This window comes from Rattus rattus, chromosome X (genome assembly GCF_011064425.1).
Source record: "Rattus rattus isolate New Zealand chromosome X, Rrattus_CSIRO_v1, whole genome shotgun sequence".
Classification (NCBI taxonomy): domain Eukaryota; kingdom Metazoa; phylum Chordata; class Mammalia; order Rodentia; family Muridae; genus Rattus; species Rattus rattus.
The window spans coordinates 92,262,081-92,281,722 of NC_046172.1; the positions used below are offsets into that span (position 1 = coordinate 92,262,081).

Consider the following 19,642-nt stretch of genomic DNA (forward strand, 5'->3'; position numbering starts at 1 on the left):
GCTGGCTCAAAGGCTGGTCAGTGTAGGGACTGTTTGACTGAATAAAGGGCTCAAAAAGTTGGGGTTTGCCTTTCCACCGAGAAGGTGGTTTCAGTCTCCCCACCTCCATTAATGATCACATAATAATGGGTCACTAGGGCCCCAAGACGGGGAAAACATGAGTCATGCTACTATCACAGGAAAGAAAGAGGCCAGAAACATCTCTCTTTGTGCAAGGGTCAGAGCTATGAGGCGGGGGCATTAACACAATGGCCTTCACTATGCCCTCAGTCTACGGTTAATCTAAATTACTTTATGATGGAAAAGCAATGAGGGAGCTGGAAACTGTTCAGTTTGGACCAGGACTCAGGAAATTTCTAGAAAACGGTTCAGAGCAAAGCTTTCTTTGCTCAACCAATCAAAGGGATCCTGGCTTTTTATCAATTATGCTGAGATTTTTCTAGCCAAGGGTGAACTTTTAATTCCTTCCCCTGAAACTTTCTAGATTATGGAATCCTGTAGGAACCACCAGGACAGCCTCAGCCTAAAACAAAGGGCAGGCTCACTTCCTTCCTAAACTCTTCTATTCCATGGCAGACTGGGGTGGGGGCTGGGGTGGTGTGGGGTTGGGATTCTCAAATTGAAGACCACAGGCCATCACATACCTTCTGCAATTAGAATCGCAGACTCAGGTTACCATGGTTTCCAAATTTCTAACCCAGATTCTGACAGACTGTAACCTTAGAGATTTTATCCACTTACTTCATCCTCCATTTCAGCTCCTGTGAAAAACCAACTTGGCTGAGGTGTTCACAGGATGAAAGTACCTTGGCTGACAGATTGTGGGCAATCAGAGCCATACTCAGGAGTCATCAAGGCCGAGTTATCAAAGCAAACCTGCCTTTCAGCCTCCAGTTGTCCCCAGTCAGGCACTCGGGAATCTGGTACCAGATAAGAGATGACTTTTTACAATGTGGTGGGTCCTTCTCCTCCCCTGTCCTTCCCTCTAAATGGACTTGGATACTGTCTTCAATCCTGTGCACCAAAGAAGGCCCCCTTCAGAAGTGCAAGGCCAGTGTTTCTGGTAACCAGTTCCTGCATGCTGCTGCCTCCTAACTTCAAGGACTGGTTAAGCTGAATCTCATTGGGCCCCATGATTGTTCATTTTAATACCCTAATTATTGGGCTTCGTTGTTTCCTTATGAAGTCAAATCATTGGTGTGTTGCCTCAAACTCCTCCAGAGTTAGAAGACTTAGAACGGAGGTGTCGGATCTTAGATGGTGACCTGGTATCCCCCTAGTCAGACAGCTTGCATGGGAGGAATGAGCCCTGGGCAAGGTGAAGAACTTCATTTCTGCCAGGCGTGGGAGTCAGAAGCAGGTAGGTCTCTGTGAGTTCTAGGCCAAGATTAGTCCAGGACAGACAGGGCTCTGTTACACCAAGAAACCACGTTTTAAAAAAGCAAAACAGCAACAATAACAAAACAAAAAACCCCTTCCTCTCTATTGTGATATCTGATCGCATTCATGAAACCTGGAATTTTCTATGTGCCATTGTACACAGGCTCCCACTGCCTATCTTAACCCAATCCCTTTCTTTCTATCGAGTGTGCCCTGTCTTAATTGTCTTTTAATCAATACAACAATGACTCAATCAACATCCATTTATTGATCACCTTGTGTGTGCTCAGCACTGTTACAGTCTTGGGTATACATATAGACAGGTCTAAGATATGGCAATTGCCCACCAAGTACTTACAGTGAACTTTTGAGATCACACAGATAGACAGGTAGATGGATAGACACACACACACATACAAATGCGCATACAAGAACTATAAACTGTTAATCAAAATTATGAATGATAAGGATTAAGCAATTTATATATTGGGAATTGGAGGAGGGGAAGGGCAGGAAGGAGTGATCGGAGAAGGCTCAATGAAGGGGATGACGGTGAGCAAGTTCTCCAAGCTTGGGGATGACTTAGTTAAGAGGAAATGGCTTCCAGGTGAGTATAATAGCTTGAACCCAAGTAATATGGTGGAAATAGGAAAGGCGTGTTAAAGGAAACCTCACAGATGGGCCTCTCTTGCCGCTGCTGAAGTTTTGATGAGGTGTGCTGGGAATCTTCTGAAGTTGGTGCTATTAGGCTGGTGGGGGGTAATGTCTCTAGATTCTAACCCCCATCTACCACAGAGGAAAATGGAGCATTTTAAGACCATGGAGGTGAAACTGTTGCACTGAGAACCAGTCTCTGTCCTCCCACCTCAATCACAATCCCAGGCAGAAGTTCACCAATCACTCAGGTCATGAACACAGCATCTTGGTCAAAAGATGTTCCACACTGATGACTTTGCATACCTGTAAGAATATCTTCTGATGGGCGATGACTCGAATATTAAAAGTGACAAAGGACCTCTCTGATGCTGTGGTCTTTCAGAGGCTCTGTAGTGCTGAGTAAAGACCCAGATAGGTTGTTTTTCCCAACAAGTCTAAAGTATCTGGTAGGGCTGCCTCTCCAAAACAGTAGGAGCACACACATCTACCATGCATCTCTGCCCAGCAGTTCTTCCATACCAAAGTCCTCATTCATTTTCGGCCAGGGCTAAAGAGTCCTTTTAGCCCTCTGCAGCTCCCATGTCAAAGGGCAGTTCTAGGAAAACTGCTTTATTGTCCCTAAGGACAATAAAGGGCTCCAAGTCTTGTGGTTTAGCAGGAAGCTGGGTCAGACACCTCAGTGGGAGACAGCGCTTTGAGCAGTAGTTCACTTCAGCTTCTTGGCCAGTCCTTGGTGGAGTGAGAGGGCTGCAGCCTTCAGCTTTCTGTATGCCTCTACTGCCTTCCTGTAGCAGTGCTTCCATTCCTCACCCACAAATGTGTGGCAATTAGAGGAGATGATCTGAGAAGTGATTCTGGTGGGCTTTGTTGTCTGTTTTGTTTCTTTGGAGCCCAGGTTGCCTCCCATCCTATACTCAGCTGCTTTCTGTAGGATGCCATGAGCTAGCTTTCCTTCAGTTCCTTCCCAAACCAGTCTGGACATATTGCACTCATAGCAAAACTGGAAGAGAGGCTTCAGGGCTTATAACTGACCAATCCATTTCTTTGGCTGGAGATGCGAGAAGGGAGCTAGAAACATTCTCACAGAAGCCACCCCTCTTTCTTCTCTCTGTCCCCTAGTATTTGACTTAAGAGCCAATTTCAGCCAGAGGGAGGAGGTCTTTTGATCACAGATGGTTAGTCAATGGAATATGATTGGTTGGGGAACAGATCTCCAAGTAAACCAAAGGGCAGAAGAGAGCCTCTGGGCATAGCAAAAAGTGGCAGCGATGGGATTTAGACTTTTGGGTTGAGCATTCAAGGCATAGAAGATGCCTTAGTGAGAAAAGAAATAGAAAAGCTCGCTTGATAAGTGTCCTTGGCAATTCGATGTACATGCTGTCACCCCTGTTCTCATCTCTGCCTTTACTTCATCCAATGGCCAAAGTCATTCTACCCTCAGCAGCACCTTACACATGATTCAGTGGCAATGTCCTTTGCCTGTGACCCTGGGGGCATTGTCCACTACTATTTTTATAGTCCCAGCCACCACCCCACCCCACCCCCAGCTCTGGCCCCTGGTTCTTCACACATACCCAGTCAGGCTGTATGAGTTGAACTCACTCTTGGCTTTGGGCTGTTGAGCAGATCTTGGAGAGCTCCTAGTGGCAAGAGGCTGGGCCTGGTAGCCATCATAGTAGTTGGCACGATTTCCCTGAGGTGAGCAGGAAAAGCAGAGGATGACTCCAGCTACCAAGGAAAACAGCGCTGAAATGATTCCCAAGTACAGAGCTTCTCCAATCTCAAATTTCATGCTGTCAGGAACCAGTGGTGAGTAGAAGTCCCGAAGAATGCCGTGAAGATTCCAAGCAACTGGGATAAAACCCAGGATACCACCAAGGATGAAAAAGACTCCACCCACTACAGCCACTCTGTCCTTAGCTCGAGATTCCTGGCAGAACACTGTGCATCTCATGCCCACCACAGAGATAATGCAGGCCAGCGAGGACATTGCACTGGATGTCACCATCATGGCCTGGGCAGCCTGGATGTCAGCAGGAAGTCCTAAAAGAGTACTGTAGATATCACACTGGGTGATGCCAGTGCTGTGTGTCGCACACTCCATCCAGAGGCCCTTGGAAAAGCCAACCGCCGTCACAATGCTGGCACCAACATAGGAACTTGTTCGCCAGTTGGGGAGCAGCATGGCAATCGATGTGCCTAGTAGCCCCAAAAGGCCTAGGATGTAGCCCACCAGTTGGACGCCAAGGGAGGCCATGGCAGACCTCTCAGTAGAAGTATCTTCGGAACCCGTTCGCTTGTCTTTTGGCTGCAGCTCTTGTTTCTTGGATCCCGGCCTCTAATCCCTCATTTCACAGTGTCTCTGGCAAGCTGACTTCTTTCCTCCTTACAAGTATCTGTGGGTGGCCACAAGCAGGCTCAAGAAGGCATCTAGAAGACCTTAAAAAAATCCATAAACCAGATTAAATATTGACTAGAAGCTTATGAGAAACCAGAAAACGCTGAATGCCTTTTGACCTTTGTTATCTTTAAAAATAACACATGAGAAAAAAAAAAAAACTTTGGAAGTAGAGCCAAAATGTCATCACCTCCTGCGTAGGCACATGCTTTAGGCTGGCAGTCAGACAAAGGCAGGGGCCAGACAGGTGGCTGCTTTCCGAGAAGGCAGTGATGGTAATACCAGTTGTGGTGTGTTAACTCCGCTGCTCAGTCTCCAAGGCCTGCTGTTTAACATATCGCCAAGCAACCACATCATGGGGCCCCTCTGTTGCTGACTGAGGCCAAACTCCAGGAGACGGGATCATGTGGAACAAGTCTTAGAATGTGGCCTTGAGCTCCAGATTGTTAGAGCCTACTTGGATCTCCAAAGGGACTAAAGAGCAGTGCCTTAGCCCTGAATCACTTCATGCCTATGGCGATAGATACTGTGCTTCCTGGGCAGATTGGGGTGGGTGACAAAGCTTTCTGCCCATACTCTGAAAGTTTGACCAGATGCCTTCCTGCAAGGAACCAGAAGGACCTCTAACAGTATAACATACCGGGTATTTCTTATCTCCTCTCCTAACAGATAATCCCACATCCAGCCTCTCAAATGACATGTGAAGACTAGAGAAAAGTCGTTCCAGCTCCTAGGAGTCCCCAAGGCTTGTCAGAGATGGTAGAAAAGCTGAATGGAAGGGAAGCAGCTCCATATCGAGAGGGCTTTACAAGAGGTAGGCAGGCATCTGGTGATAGATGGGATTTTGCACTGTTCGGGGATTTCTCACTCTTTCAAAGGCTCAAGACACAAAGGTCAAAGTGGTACACCTCCTCCACCTTCTGCAAGACTACTCGGCTCACTAATTTTTAACCCAATACAACATTGCTACTCCATTTTCACTTCCCTCAAAATTTCTTTTGGCAGCTAGAGAGAGGGGGAGACAGAGGACAGAGAGAGAGAGAGAGAGAGAGAGAGAGAGAGAGACAGAGACAGAGACAGAGAGAGAGAGAGACAGAGGGAGGGGGAGAGAGAGGGAGAGAGAGAGAGAGGGAGGGAGGAGGGAGGAACAAAGGGGGAGGAGGAGAGCAGAGAGAGACAGAGACAGAGAAAGGAGGAGGGAAAGGAGGGAGGGGATAGAGGGAGAGAGAGAGAAGAGAAGAGAAGAGAAGAGAAGAGAGAGAGAGAGAGAGAGAGAGAGAGAGAGAGAGAGAGAGAGAGAGAGAAGCGCCCAGTGGTTCAGAACATTTGCTACTTTTCCAGAGGACTCGGGTTCGTTTCCTAACACCTACATGGGGACTCATAACTGTCAGTAACTCCAGTTCTAGGGGAAATCTGATTCCTCTTCTGGCCTCCAAGGACACCTGGCACATACAGGCAAAGCACTCATACTCATAAAGTAAAACAAAAGCTTTTAAATGTCCCGTTCCCATTGCTCAGGAGTCCATTCTTGTCTGAAGAAGCGTGCCTACCCTGCTACCTAATCTGTTTCCTATCCAAATCTGAATTTTCAGTAGGAACCCTCTTAAGAGCCAACACAGTCAAAGGGACCTTTAATAAAAAGGCCCTCTGTGAGGAGGGGGTTGGGATTGAGCTCAGGAGGGGGGGCATGGGAAATCTCATGGTAACCTCAAGTTTGACATACTCAAGCGAATACAACACCTCACCCTCTGTAACTCCTGATCAGTACTTGCCTAGGTCCCTTGTCACCAAATGAGAGCCCTCTTCATCCAGACCAATATCCCTGGGGTAATCCTTGACATCCTGAGCCTGATTCTCCCTACATCTCCTAACTAGGAAGTCCCACTAGCTCTATCTCCTGAAGTTACTTGAAATGTCTTACTCTGGTTTCTCATCTCTACCACCACTTTCTAATGCGGGATTCCCTCATCCTTTCTTCCGTGCCTGGGGAAATAATAGGTTGTCAATTGCTCTTACTTCCTCCAGCCTTGCTTCTTCAATTCAGTCTCCACAGTGGCCATGATGACCTTTTAACACATTCATCTGATGAAGCCATTATTTGAATGTGTGTGTCTACGTGTGGGGATGTGGACACATACACAAATGTTCAACAGTGTGTCGGGGTGGGGGGGGGGGGGAGGAGGGCACTTGATCCATGAGCCTGTGGAGACCAGACTTGGGGTATCTTCCTTGACCTTTCTCCATTTTACATTTGAACTTTTGGTACTTTTCCTTTTATCATGTGCCTGTGCCTACGTGTGTGTGCATGAGGAGGTCAGAGAACAATTTGTAGAGAGTTGGTCCTCTCCTTCCACCATGGGAGTTCGGGTGATCAAACGTAAGTGGTTAGACTTGGGCAGCGAGTGCCTGTACTCACTGAGCTACATTATTCCCCTCCGCCTTTGTATTTTGAAATGGTCTCTCAGTGAACCCGGAACTTGTTGTTTTGGCTAACAAGGGAAGCCCTGTGATCTTCCATCTTCTCTCCCACCCTGAGTGCCCACACCTCCACACCCACGTTTCTCTTCTTACATTGTTCTTGCAGACCTGAACTCTGCTCTTTATGCTTTCACAGCAAGTCATCCCTCTAGGACGTTCTAGTGGCAAAGGATAAAGTCCGAGCTTGTTTGCACTCCAGGACCTCTCAAGGTTCATCTCTTGCCATTCAGCTGCTCGTACTCCATACTCTGGCTGAACTAAATCACTCTCAGCTCTTCAATCGTGTCATGTGCTGTTTAACTTGCGGTACAGTCTGAGCACAGGCTGTACCGTAAGCAATGCCTTGACTTCTTTGGATATCTTTCCTTCTAGTCACTGTCCAGTGCCCCTATTAATCTTTTCTAAAGATTTATTTTTATTTTTATTGTTATTTTTATGACTGTAAATGCCTTGCCTGCGGGGATGTCTGTATTTCCATATGTGCAGGTCCCTTGGGTACCAGAAAAGGACATTGGATTCCCTGGAACCCAAGTTATAGATTGTTGTGAGCCACCATGTCAGTGTGGAGATTTGAACCTGGGTCCTCAGGAAGTGCAAGAAGATCATGAATTGAAAGTGCTAGGAAGACAGGCATGCACCACTATACCAGAGCTATATAAGTTTCTTATCTAACTCTTACAAATGCTTTCTATGTGTTAATGCATGTGATTATCAACTATTTCATGACAGATATACTAATAACCTCTACTATATAATAAATGAGACAGCTAAGGTTATAATACACTTTGTTATGTTGTAATTTCCTATTTAAACTCATATTTTCTCTGCTGGTACATGGGCTATTTCAAGGCAACATTGGTATCTTTACGTTTATATCTCGTGTACCTTACATAGTACCCTACCTTCAAATAACTGTTTTAACTACCTTTTGTTTAAAAAAAAATTGGAGACAGGGTCTTTCTACGTAGTTCTTGACTGATCTGGTATTTGCAATGTAATCCGGGTTGCACTTGAATTCTTACTTCATTCTCCCAAAGGCTGGGATTATAAGCATACATCAGCTCACCCAGCTTCAAATCCATCTTCTTAATGAAATAACAGAGCAGTTAACAGGGTTGAAGGGCCCCCATGAGACTATAAAGAGTCAGTAAACAGTGCAGAGTAAGGGTTAGCAAGATGTTACCCATGCACAGAATGAAGGGTATCAGAGGAAGGACTAACTTGAGGAGGATAAGATAGAGACCTACACAGTTGTTCCCTCCCTCCATCCCTCATCCCTCCATCCCTCCTTCCCTCTCCATTAGGTGAGCATCTTGCCTATTCAGTTAAAGGTGAGGAACAAGCTAAATGTGTGTTGTGCTGCCACAGCATAAGACACGGTTGATAGCACTGTTCATTGGCACTGCTATGACACGATATGTAAAGCAATGCAGACCAGGTGCCAGGGCACGTTTAGCAAACTCTGTCACTATCAGCTGTGACAAGGGGCAAGTCCATTGTGGTACTGATTTTTTTTCTGCTAGTCTGGTTACATCTGTGCCTACCCAGGTCTCAAATGTATCTTAGCAAGGCATTCAGTCCTGCTTGGCAACAATCCTGCTTCTCCACGGTAAGCAGCCTTCTGTTAAATACTGCGAGTGCTGCCGACACTTTTTGAAGCTCCTCTCTCCCATATGTCCTCGTTATGCAGTTATTACCGTCCGTCTTGACTCTTCTGTTTTCAGGCAACCTCCTTAACCCATTTAGTATCGATAGCACTACTTGACCTCTGTACATGCTGCTCTGCTTGCTGCAGCCCTGCATCTGCCATCCACTGAGAACACTCTCCCCATAGTTAATGATTTTCTTATTCTAACATCTAAGATTCATATAGCTGCCACCTGACCTTGCCGCTCCCTTCAGAAAACTGACTTCTCCGCTGTTTTCTATAGTGCCACCGCCGAGGTTGGCACTCTTTTTTTTTTCTTTTTAGAGACCGCCCTTTAAAATGTCACCGTGGCTGTTTTGCTCCTCACTATGTATCCCAAGATGGCTTCGAACTCTCAGCCATCTTCTTTCCTTAGCTTGACCATGGCTGCTAAATCCATACCTCTCTCATGTCAAATCTACACCAAAAGAGATCTCTCTTTTTGAACTCAAGGTCTGCATACTTGACTGCATTCTCAATGACCACCCATATATGTATTAAGATATTAATGGCACCTCAAACTCAATACATACCAAGCAGAAGTCTCTTGCCGTCCTCAAACTACTCTTCACACAGTATACGCTATCTTAGTAGTAGAACCAGCCGTTCAGCAACCCAAGCCAGCATGCCTTGATTTTTCAGCCTTTCTGTCTCCTATATTTTTTTCTTCTTTTTGAGATAAAAATATACAGCTCAGGCTATCCTTGAACCTGTGCCAACCCTTGCACTTCAGCCCCTGAATGCTGGGATTACTGGGACAAGCCACGGCAGCCTTCCTCACATTTTCTTGACTTATAATGGTGTTTTGCCAGATGTATTTTCAAAACAAAACACAAATTTATCTTTCCATCTCCACTGTCCAACCCTTTTCAGACAATACTGAAGTCAACATCACTTGTCCATTGGAAATCACATAGGCCCCTCAAATTGGCCTCTCTGATCTCACTTCAGCTCTCTCCCGATAGTCAATCATCAAGATAGTCATGAAGGATCTTTCTAAAGTATAAGTCCAATAATAACCATCATGCTACACTTTGCCATGCTTAAGAGACTAGAAAATTTTGATTCCTTTGATATGAGGTTCAGTTTCCTAGGAAACCAGGGAAAGCTATTGTCTGACCTCATACGACTGAGTTTCATCTCTAACCATTAACCTCTAGTTTCATGCCTTATGCCTTCTAGACTGACCCCCCCACACACACACGCATACACACATACACACGCATACCAGCTTAGCTGTATCTGAGTAGGTGCAGTTCTCTACATCTGTCTTGCCAGCCACCATTTACCTGGAGACTTGTTGGCCATCCTTTAGTGTTATAACCATCCATATTTGAGAGCTGCCCTTGGAACTTCCTCCACTCCTTGCCTGGGGTGAGTTAAATACACTCCCTTGAAGGTTTTTGTTAGCAAAGAGCCCCTGGCTCCCAGAGAAGCAGCTTGGGCCTCTGCTTTCTCGGGGTGGCAACAGACAGATGCTCGAGGCAGATCCTCACAAACCTGGAATCCCAGCACTCAGGAGGAAGACACAGAAGTGTGGTCAGTTAGAGGCCAGCTTGGGCTACACGCGGGAGTTCCAGGGAGTAGCAGATACATAGCAAGACTCTGTCTCAAAAGCAAGCAAACAAAAACAAAACACTAACCCTCAGTTTCCCCAAGGGAATCAAAGATTCTCCAGAAGGAAATCCTTTCTGAAGAGCCAAGCCTGTCTTGGTAGTCATGAGAGAAAAGTACCAGAAAGTGGGTTGCCATAGCTCACCAGGAGGAAGGGACACTATCAGAGTTTATTCAAATGGAAGAAGTGGTTCCCTGGGAGTTAATTCTCCCTTAGGGTCAGGAAGACAAGGTCGACAAGCTGGCCTGTGACTAGCTGGTGAGGTGAGCCAGCTGGGGTTGATTCATCTTTGGTGCGCAGAAGCAGTAAGGGCAGAAACTGAAGCTAAAGGGTCCTGGTTTCTTGTCTCAGTTGTGCCTAGAACCTGTTGAAGAAATTCCCTCAGTTCCTCATCCCTGGCTTTGCTCATCAACAAGGTTTTCTTAGTCTGGAATCAGATAGTCGAGACAAGTTGCCATTTTAACAAACACAGAAGAGTAGAGACCTGCTATTTGAAGCAGAGGGGGCTTTAAAAGAAACCTTTTCAGGGGTTCTCCTAAAAGCCACATACAAAGATTTTGGGAATACAGAGACTCTAGCTAGGCCTTGCTTGCTGAATTTGTCTCCTGGGAGTGAAGCCAACAGCCTCTATAGCTAAAAGCTGGCCAAGAAAGTTTTCCTCCGGACCTTTACTTAATCTTCCTTAAGGGAGGGATTGGAACTGCAGGAGAGGATTAAGGAAAGACTGACAGCGGCTCCCAACTTAACTCCTTCTCGCCACAGCAGTTGCTCTGATAGCCTCCCCACCTAAGGTGCTTGGCATCATCGCTAACAACCATGGATGTGACAGGACCATTAAGAGTCTCTGACTCAAGGGCGAGCATGGGCAGTTGCTCTGATAGTCTCCCCACCTAAGGTGTTTGGCATCACCTCTAACAACCATGGATGTGACAGGACCATTAGGAGTCTCCGACTCAAGGGCGAGCATGACCTAGCCTTCTGTTATGAATGGAAGCCATTTAAAAGCCTGCTTGCTTGCCGTCTTCATTGCTCAGTCCGTTGCTTTACAGCCCCGCAGAGGAATCTGAGATAGTTGCTCCCTACCCCTGTACTCCAACAGTCCAAGGGCTCGAGTAGGAGGCCAAGCCATCTCTTTGCAATCCACCTTTCTGCACCAGTTGATAAGAGGACAGCTAAGGACCTGCACCTACAGTGAGAGATTTTATAATTGTCTTTAAAAGGAAGCTTATTTTTGTCATGATCACCAAAGCACATAAGCATGTTTTAAAGCACAGGGAAACACGAAAAGGAAAGATTTAGGAAGCGCAGGGGGAAGGGGAGAAGCACCACTGTCTTCTTACCTATAAGTGCTGTGAATGTTTTGGTTCCGACTCCATTTTTAAGATCGCTTGAAAAGAACAATGTCTAAGGCAGGACATTTGTGGAGAGCAATTGAGGGACTCAAAAGGAGAGTCGCAGGAGAACCCACCCTCTGCAGCTCCCTGAACTCTCATACACGGAGGTGTATTGGAGCTTCCCCACCTGCTTCGCCCCCTGTGGTCGAGCAAAAGGGTCCCCAAAAGCTCCTTTCTTTCCGTATTCTCCCGTTTTAAATAGTCTGATCTGAAGAACGGGTCTTCTGGCCCGTAAGACTGCAGATCTTGTTACAACTTGAAGAAAACACATAGCGCCATGTGCCACTTCCATAACCTTTCCTCAACAGCCCAAGGGAACCCGCCCTGACTCCATCCAGGGCTCCAGTAGCAGCGGCTAGGTTTAAAAACTACCCGCCTAAGCGTACTTACAGAGCAGATACTCACGGAGCTGTTCTTGCTCGAAGGGCTCTGGGAGAGATGCTCCAGCGGAAAAGAGGACTAGGTCCAGGGAAAGGTGAACTGGGTCCAAGGGGCCACGGGCTGTGGTGATAAGGGATTTCTAATTATTAGCCACAGCTTTGTAAAATCCACCTGTAAATCTGAGCCTTCTTACAGATGCGAATTAAACCCCTGGAGGCTGGGAAAGATTGAGGTGCTCTTAAAAAATGTTTGGTGGGTTTTATGTTTACCCTTGTCAAAAACTCCAGCTGGGCTTTTGTGTGGTGAACCTCGGTGAGCCCAGGAGAAACCTTGTGGGGAGGGGGATTTGGGCCAAGGAGGAATTTAGAACATTCCTGCTTTGGGGGGAGGGGAGAGAAGGGTGTTCTGTTATGCCCATTAGGTGTTCCTGGCGCAAAGCCCCAAAGCTCAGCAGGAAGGAAACCTTCATAAACACAGCCTGGGTGAAGCAGGGCCCAAGTAGCCTGGCACTGAAGTTCTTTACTGCCAGGCTTCCAGGAACCCTTTAACTCACTGTGGTTCTTTGGTTAAGGCTTGAATCCTACTCTACCTCCAAGACCAACTCCCCAAGAGAAAAACGTGGACCTTTAGGTTATCAGAAGTTTTAGGATGAAAACCTGGGCTCTGGCAGGCCCAACAAACTAGGCTTCACTATTGTCTCTAATACACAAATTAAAGGCACACGTTATACCAAAAAGCAGCGAAGGGGGTTGGGGATTTAGCTCAGTGGTAGAGCGCTTGCCTAGTAAACGTGAAGGCCCTGGGTTAGGTCCCCAGCTCCTAAAAAAAAAAAAAAAAAAAAAAGCAGCGAAAAACATATTTATCCAATATGGCCATTTTGGGATAAAGAAGAAGAAATAAGAACTCAGGGTTCCTGCAAGTCCATCTTCAGGGTGTTGACAGGAGGATTAGGCTTCTGTAGAAGGTATGCATGATTGAGCAAGCCTGGTCAAGGTGCAGTCCTGTCCATCCTTAGCTGTCTGTTCTAGCTCCTCTCTGTCCTGCTAGGTGGTCTGACAACTCGCACGCACGCACGCTCGCTTGCACGAAATCTCTTCTGGGAAGTGAGTACGCCCTTTGCAAGTCAAAGGCTTCAGCCTTCTCTTACCCGGCTTCAGACTTCCCCTTCTCCCAGCATGGGATCCCTGGGGAAATTTTCATTCTTTCTGGTTGATCATTTCAAAAGCCTGATAGCCAACAGAGGAGACATAAGTATCTCTCTTTAAAATATATTCTCTCTGGGCTCAGCTGGTAGAGATCTTGGTTTGATTCCCATCACCCATAAATCTGGGTGTGGTATCCCATGCCTCTAAGCACATGGAAAGTGGAGGCAGGGGGTACAGAAATTCAAAGTAAGTTTGAGACAAGTTAAACTAAATGAGACCTAGCCTCAAAAATAAAATAAAATAAAAATAAAACAAAATAAAGTGGGATATGAGTGTAGTCTCCCCTCTAACCCTCCTCTCCATTCCTTCCTTCCTTCCCTCCTTCCTTCCACACTCCCTCTTTCCCTCCCACCAAAAGAATATCTTTTCTCCTACCAAGAGAGATTAAAGATTCAGCCTCAGTGGGTTCAAAGCAGGTAGGCCTCTTCTCCCTACCATCAAACACAGACGGTACTATATACTATGCCATTTAAGTCCCTTCAAAGCTTCTGTATAGTGTATTGATTAAGGTTCCTCACCAAGTAGAACAAAAACATTTCCTTAAAAAAATTGTGATAGGCCACGCTAGCCTCAAATGTGCCCCATGTACGGCCTAGAACTTGAAGCAATCCTTTTGGTTCTGAAGTACACACATGAGCCACCTTGTCTGATTCTATTGAAAACAATTCAGAGAATAAAATATAAAAGAAAGGAATGGAGGTTCCCCACAATGCTACTGGCCAGCCGTCAACGTTGCTAACATTTGGAAAGCATTAATGGAAATGCATTTCATAAAACTGAATCACACGCTATCTACCATTCTATAACCTATCATTTCTAAACAATGTATCATGGGGCTGTTCTTATGTCAATTAAAAACCAGAGCACCTATAGTGTATTCCATCATGTAAAAGGATTTCTTTAGCCACAAACAGACATTTTGTCATATCCCACTTTTGCTGCTTAAGAAAACCAAAACTCTCATCTTTCTACACAACGCCGCCAAATTCCTAGGCCAAGAATTGAATGATTAGAGAATCTTTACTTTTAAAGGCTAATACAACATTTTACAACGACAAGATGGCTGTTGCTGTTTCCAATAAAGAAGCTTAAGCCCAATAATATGAAAGAACAAGTTACCTAGCAACTCAGGATGAGATCGACCTGGCATCTGGGTATCTGGTCGGGTAAATTTGCAGGCAAATAGGTTGTGACTCCTAAGGAATCTCATATGGAAAATGCTCAGGTCAGAGGCCTCTGTGCAGTTGGGGGTGCTAGGCCTTGTGCTGAGGCCTTTCCCACGAATGGCTTTACTGAGCTAGAATAGAGCAGAGTACTAAAGCTAGCCAACGCTGGCCTTGGACTGTGAATCCCTGTGCTTTAGGTGGTTTTTCAAGTAATATCAAAGCAAACAGATTTGTTGCGTAGGGAGAATTCAGTGAAGCACATCAGAATTCATCTTCCTTCCCAAGATGGCCCATCCCTGCCTTGCAGGTATGAATGGGTCACTGATCCCCAAACAGAACTCCTGCACAAGAGAATTTTTAGGATTGTCCCCCTTGGCAGGCTGGGACAGGCTAAGGTCAGTGAGGCCTGAACTCAGGCCTGAGACCTCAGCATGAAAGCAAGCAGGGCTTCAGGGGCAAGAAGGATAACATGCTAATCCTCTAACCAGCTCTGTGACCTTGAGCAAATCTTTCCACCCTCTTTTTTTTCCAGGCTCCCCACAGCTGACTCTTCAAGCCTGGACTAATGAATCTGAAAGCGTTTGGACACTTAGAAAGTGCTGGCTCCGAAGGCAATATGTTTGGCTTTGTGGGGAGTGGGGCAGCTTTATCGGTTCTCAGTGATACTGTACAATTGAGGATAGGAAAAGGCAGAATCGTGGGGACAGGTGCCAGGGCGGATGAGGGCACCCTGCTCGAAGGATGTGGTTACCATGTTGGCAAGCATTCAAGGACTAGGCTCTAACAATGCTTCACACAGGTCGGTACAGACAGATCCTGGTGGCACCGTGCCAAAGTGTATTAGTCCTGGATTTGGAGGTTGGGAGGGCTCTAAGCAATCATTTCACTGAGACCCCCAGCTGAGATCCAGCCAGCCTACCTAGGTAGCTGTAGTGGATGGAGAAAAGGATGAACAGAGAGGGCAGAGTAGCAATCTGGGGAGAGCAGCGCTGGTTAAGGAGAAGAGCGAATGCTGTGAGAAGAAAGGGAGGAAAATAAAGGTCCAGAAGGCCATGAGAAGAGCAGAAAAGATAAAGCGGGGTCTTGACAAAGGAGGGAGAGATGGTGCAATGGAAAGAGAAGTCTAGAGTCCGGGATATACCTTAATAGGTACAATGTCTGTCCAATGTGCAGGAAGCCCTGGGTTCAATATGTAGCATGACATAAAGCTGGGTCATAGTATGTGCCTGTGATCCTTATACAACTAGAGGCAGAAGCATGGTTGCCATGGATTCAGGGTTAATCTGAGTTTCAAGCTAACTTTCTGGACTACAGAATGAGGTCATGTCTCAGATAATAGTCACCGCCACTACCACCACCACCACCACCATCATCATCATCATTAGAACAATGATAAGGGAACAAAATTAAAGGAGGTGTCTAGAAGAAGAAACAGCAGCAACTTCAGAAAAGTCTAAGGAGGAAAGGACTCTGGAAAGTATTGGGTGTCTGTGGCTGAGAAGCGATTCGAGACATTGCTTCCTGACCATTCCACCGAACCAAGACCTGCTTCTCACCATTGACCTCACGTCACCAAGTTCAGTGGCTACCTTTCGGGCCTTAGCTTCCCTCACTACCCTCCATAAGTGCCCCCATGAAATACCCCTCTTGGCTTCTGACAGAACACTCCCCTGGTACTTTTACCCTACCTCTTGAACTCCTTTTTCCTTGATGCGTCCTCCTCTTTCAGACAGTAAGAATGGATGTTTTCTGAAATCAGAGAACAGACCAGTGATTTCCAGAGCCTCAGAAGGAAGATGGGTATGTTGGTGCAATTGAATAGGGCACAGCTTCTAATGTTCTATGTTGTCATAGGTTAACTATGGTTAACAACAATTAGTTGTCTGTTTCAAAATAGCTAGTGAAGAGGATCTTGAATGTTCCCCATACAAAGGAATAAGAATTGTTTAAGGTAGGACTGGAGAGGTGGCTCTGCTGTTAAGAGTACTGACTGCTCTTGCAGAGCGCTTCAGTTTAATTTCTAGCAACCACATGGCTGCTCACAACCATCTGTAACTCCAGTTACAGGAGATCGAATTCTTCCTTCTGGCCTCCAAGGGCACTTTATACATGTGCTGCATAGAAGAAAATCCATACGCATGAAATAAGAAAACAATTTTAAAGGCTTGTTTGGGGTGATGGTTGTATCAATTATCCTGATCTAAGGATTACACACCATGTACATGTATCAAAACATCACACTGGGGGCTGGAGAGTTGGCTCAGTGGTTAAGAGCAGTGGCTGCTACTCCAGAGGTCTTAAGTTCAATTCCCAGCACCCACACGGTGGCTCACAACCATCTGTAACTGTAGACCCATGGGATCCAATGCCCTCTGGTGTGCAAGTGTATATGCAGTCATATACATAAATAAGTAAATAAAAAATAAACACTATGCTGTGCTCCATATTACAGGCCTATTGAATATTTCCAAATATCCTAAGGGGCTGGGTTATAACTAAGTGGTAAAGTGCTTGTATAGCATACTTAGGGGCCCAGGTTCCTTTTCCAGCACCTCAAAAATTGTTTTAGAAAAGTAGGCATGTCCACTACCTAAGACTATACATGGACTGACCCTGGACTCTGACCATAGGTAGCAATGAATATCCTAGTAAGAGCACCAGTGGAAGGGGAACCCTGGTCCTGCTAAGACTGGAACCCCAGTGAACTAGATTGTTGGGGGAGGGGCGCAAGGGGGGGAGGATGGGGAGGGGAATACCCATAAAGAAGGGGAGGGGGGGATGTTTGCCTGAAACCGGGAAAGGAATAACACTAAATGTATATATAAGAAAATACTCAAATTAATAAAAAAAGAAATGACAAAAAAAAAAGAAAGAAAGTAGGCATGTCTAGCAAGAATAGGAGAGAAATAGGAGAAGGTGAGGAAATAACCAGGATGTAGGAAATCATCGAATAACACAATTTATTGATAAAATTTGGGTGTTTCTCAGGAGCCTGGCTCAAGCTTTCTCTTCTCATTCTGCACTCCTACTCCAGGAAGTCTCCTGTGTCCTCAACAGTTACAATTAGCCTGTATAATTGGATGGCTTTCAAACCATCGTTGTTAGTTCTGATTTTTCTGACCTTTAGACCTCTCTGTGCTGGTATCTTTTTAGTACATCACTGTACCCCACATCATAGCACTTTTTGTTGAGTCGGAATCTTACTGTGCATCCCCGATGGACCTTTAACTCACCATTCACTGCCTCAAACTTCTCAAGCAGGATTACAGGTAAGTACAATCAGCACCATGCCCGGCTGGCACCACATTATGTCCTTAATTCCTCTTTGCACTAAAACCAATCCTTCTTCATGATTCTTTATTTGGAAACAAAATAAGACAAAATGGCTTCTTAAATCTCAAAGTTAGCTTTGATTTCCACTGGGATGTCCTTCCCATCTTACCTCCCAAGTATGGCTTTTTCATTCCTCCAACTGACTTCCCCTCCACCCTTATTCCCAGTGTCTTCTGCCTAAACCAAGCTGCAATTTCCCATTCCCCACCGCTTCGGTCAGTTCTGCAACGCAATATCCCTGCATGATCTTGTGCTCTTCCCTGATTTTTCTCTCTCCCTCCCTCAACACACCTCGTAATGGCTTTCTTTTAGCTTCTTCATCCTGCCATGCACTCCTTCAGCCGAAGGTCTTTACAGTCCACATTCATTGGGCCTGGAACTCCTTCTTCTTTCTTACAATACATATCCATTAGTTCTTGGTCTAGGTATCATTTCTTGATGTCTGATGCTCCTTTGCTTCCCCTCTGCCCCCAAAGTACTTTTTTAGGTTAACTCCCTCCTGCTCCACTCCCCACCCATCCTCCTGAGCTGTAGTGACTGCCTCTCGCCCACTGGTTTATAAATGCCCAGAGAGCCTGGCTTTTCCCTATCATTTTCACTAAGCTCTTCTACTCAAGTACGGCCATTAGCATACATTAAGTTTCCCTTAGACCAGATTAAATTGAATTGAGAAGACAACATGGTAAGAAAAGAAATGGTAGATATCATGGATGGGAGGACAATGGAAGAAGAAGGAGGTGAGATGGGATTCTATTGTCGAAACAGATAGAGAAGACTTTTGGGGGTGCAAGAGAAAGAATTACAAATATCTCTGCGGGAAAAGACAATCGTGGTTTTTGAGGGTGTGGATATGAAGATCTAGGCACAGAGGTGTACAGGAGGCAGTTATGGTGTACTGGAAGAAGCAAGATGGCAATCTCACAAGGTCCCACTCCTAGATAAAGAGCTGTATTTAATTAAATAGAGCTTATTTAATTAAGAGAAGGAGAATCAGTCTTCTCAAGGTGTTGTCCTGTGTTGGGGCCAACAGACTTCAGGCAGGTATGCAAGGGGTCTTTGGGAAGCCCCAGGGCATTGTGGTTAGGGTTCACATTGGCCAGGTCATCGTGTCCATCTGCATTAAATTAAAGAATAAGAAACATGTGATGATTGAGGCAGCAGGAAAGGCCAAGTCCATGTTTCTTCACTGCCAGATGATCCATATCTCAGGTGGTGGGGTTTCACTAAATTTACTCCAGATGAATTTAAAGGTATGTTAGCTGAAAGGTAGCTCGTTCCCAGTAGGTACTACTGCTGGTACTTCTGGTCCCCACAGCTATATGAATGAAGCACAAATGTATTTTTCTTGGCAAAAGAAGCCATAAAAAGGCTGCTTATAGTATGATTCCATTTCTGTGGCCTTCTTAGAATGACAAGAATATAGGGATGAGACATTGTTGGTTGTATGGGACAGGAATGGGAAAAGAGTTGAAAGGAGTAATATGCATAGGAAGTTAATTTGGTTATTGGACCTCTAATTGTTGTTGCAAGAACTCTATGCATTTGTATATCCAGGCACAGTGGTGCATACAAGTAATTCTAGAAGTAGGACCAGGAGTTAATCCTCAGTAACATACTGAGTTCAAAACCAGCCTGGACTTCCTAAGAGCAAGTCTCAAAAGAAGAACGTCATAGAGCTGCACAGCAAAAACATCAAATGTATATGTCCTTTCATATTTTAAATCTGTTATATGATAAACAACATATTTGTGAAAAGTAATTGTTTTCCAAAACAACAACAACACATATACATGTTTGTAAATTGGCTTGATGAAGGGGCAGCCAGATTCTCAGCTTGGCTCTTGCACTCAGACTCCTGCTATCTGTTGTCTAGGGTTAGTGTAACTATTGAAAATCTAGCCTCGTAACAATAGGTAGTTGACCAAAAGAAGCATTTTAATCCTTTCCA

The 19,642-nt window shown here is 45.5% G+C and overlaps 2 protein-coding genes across 2 annotated transcripts in view; both read right to left on the reverse strand.

The window, feature by feature from the left end:
- The window catches only part of LOC116888646 (collagen alpha-5(IV) chain-like), a 760,537-nt gene that overhangs the window by 558,462 nt on the left and 182,433 nt on the right, over positions 1–19,642 (reverse strand). The window lies entirely within an intron of this gene.
- Positions 1,630–12,224, reverse strand: Cldn2 (claudin 2). The gene is made up of 2 exons (XM_032889933.1): positions 12,000–12,224; positions 1,630–4,476 (listed from the first exon to the last, which is right to left on the reverse strand). Exon 2 carries the CDS (start codon positions 4,292–4,294, stop codon positions 3,602–3,604), a length of 693 nt encoding a protein of 230 aa, XP_032745824.1. The 5' UTR covers positions 4,295–4,476; positions 12,000–12,224; the 3' UTR covers positions 1,630–3,601.

Excerpts from the sequence above, each read along its gene's own strand:
- Cldn2 (XM_032889933.1), bottom strand. The coding sequence starts at position 4,294 with ATGGCCTCCCTTGGCGTCCAACTGGTGGGCTACATCCTAGGCCTTTTG.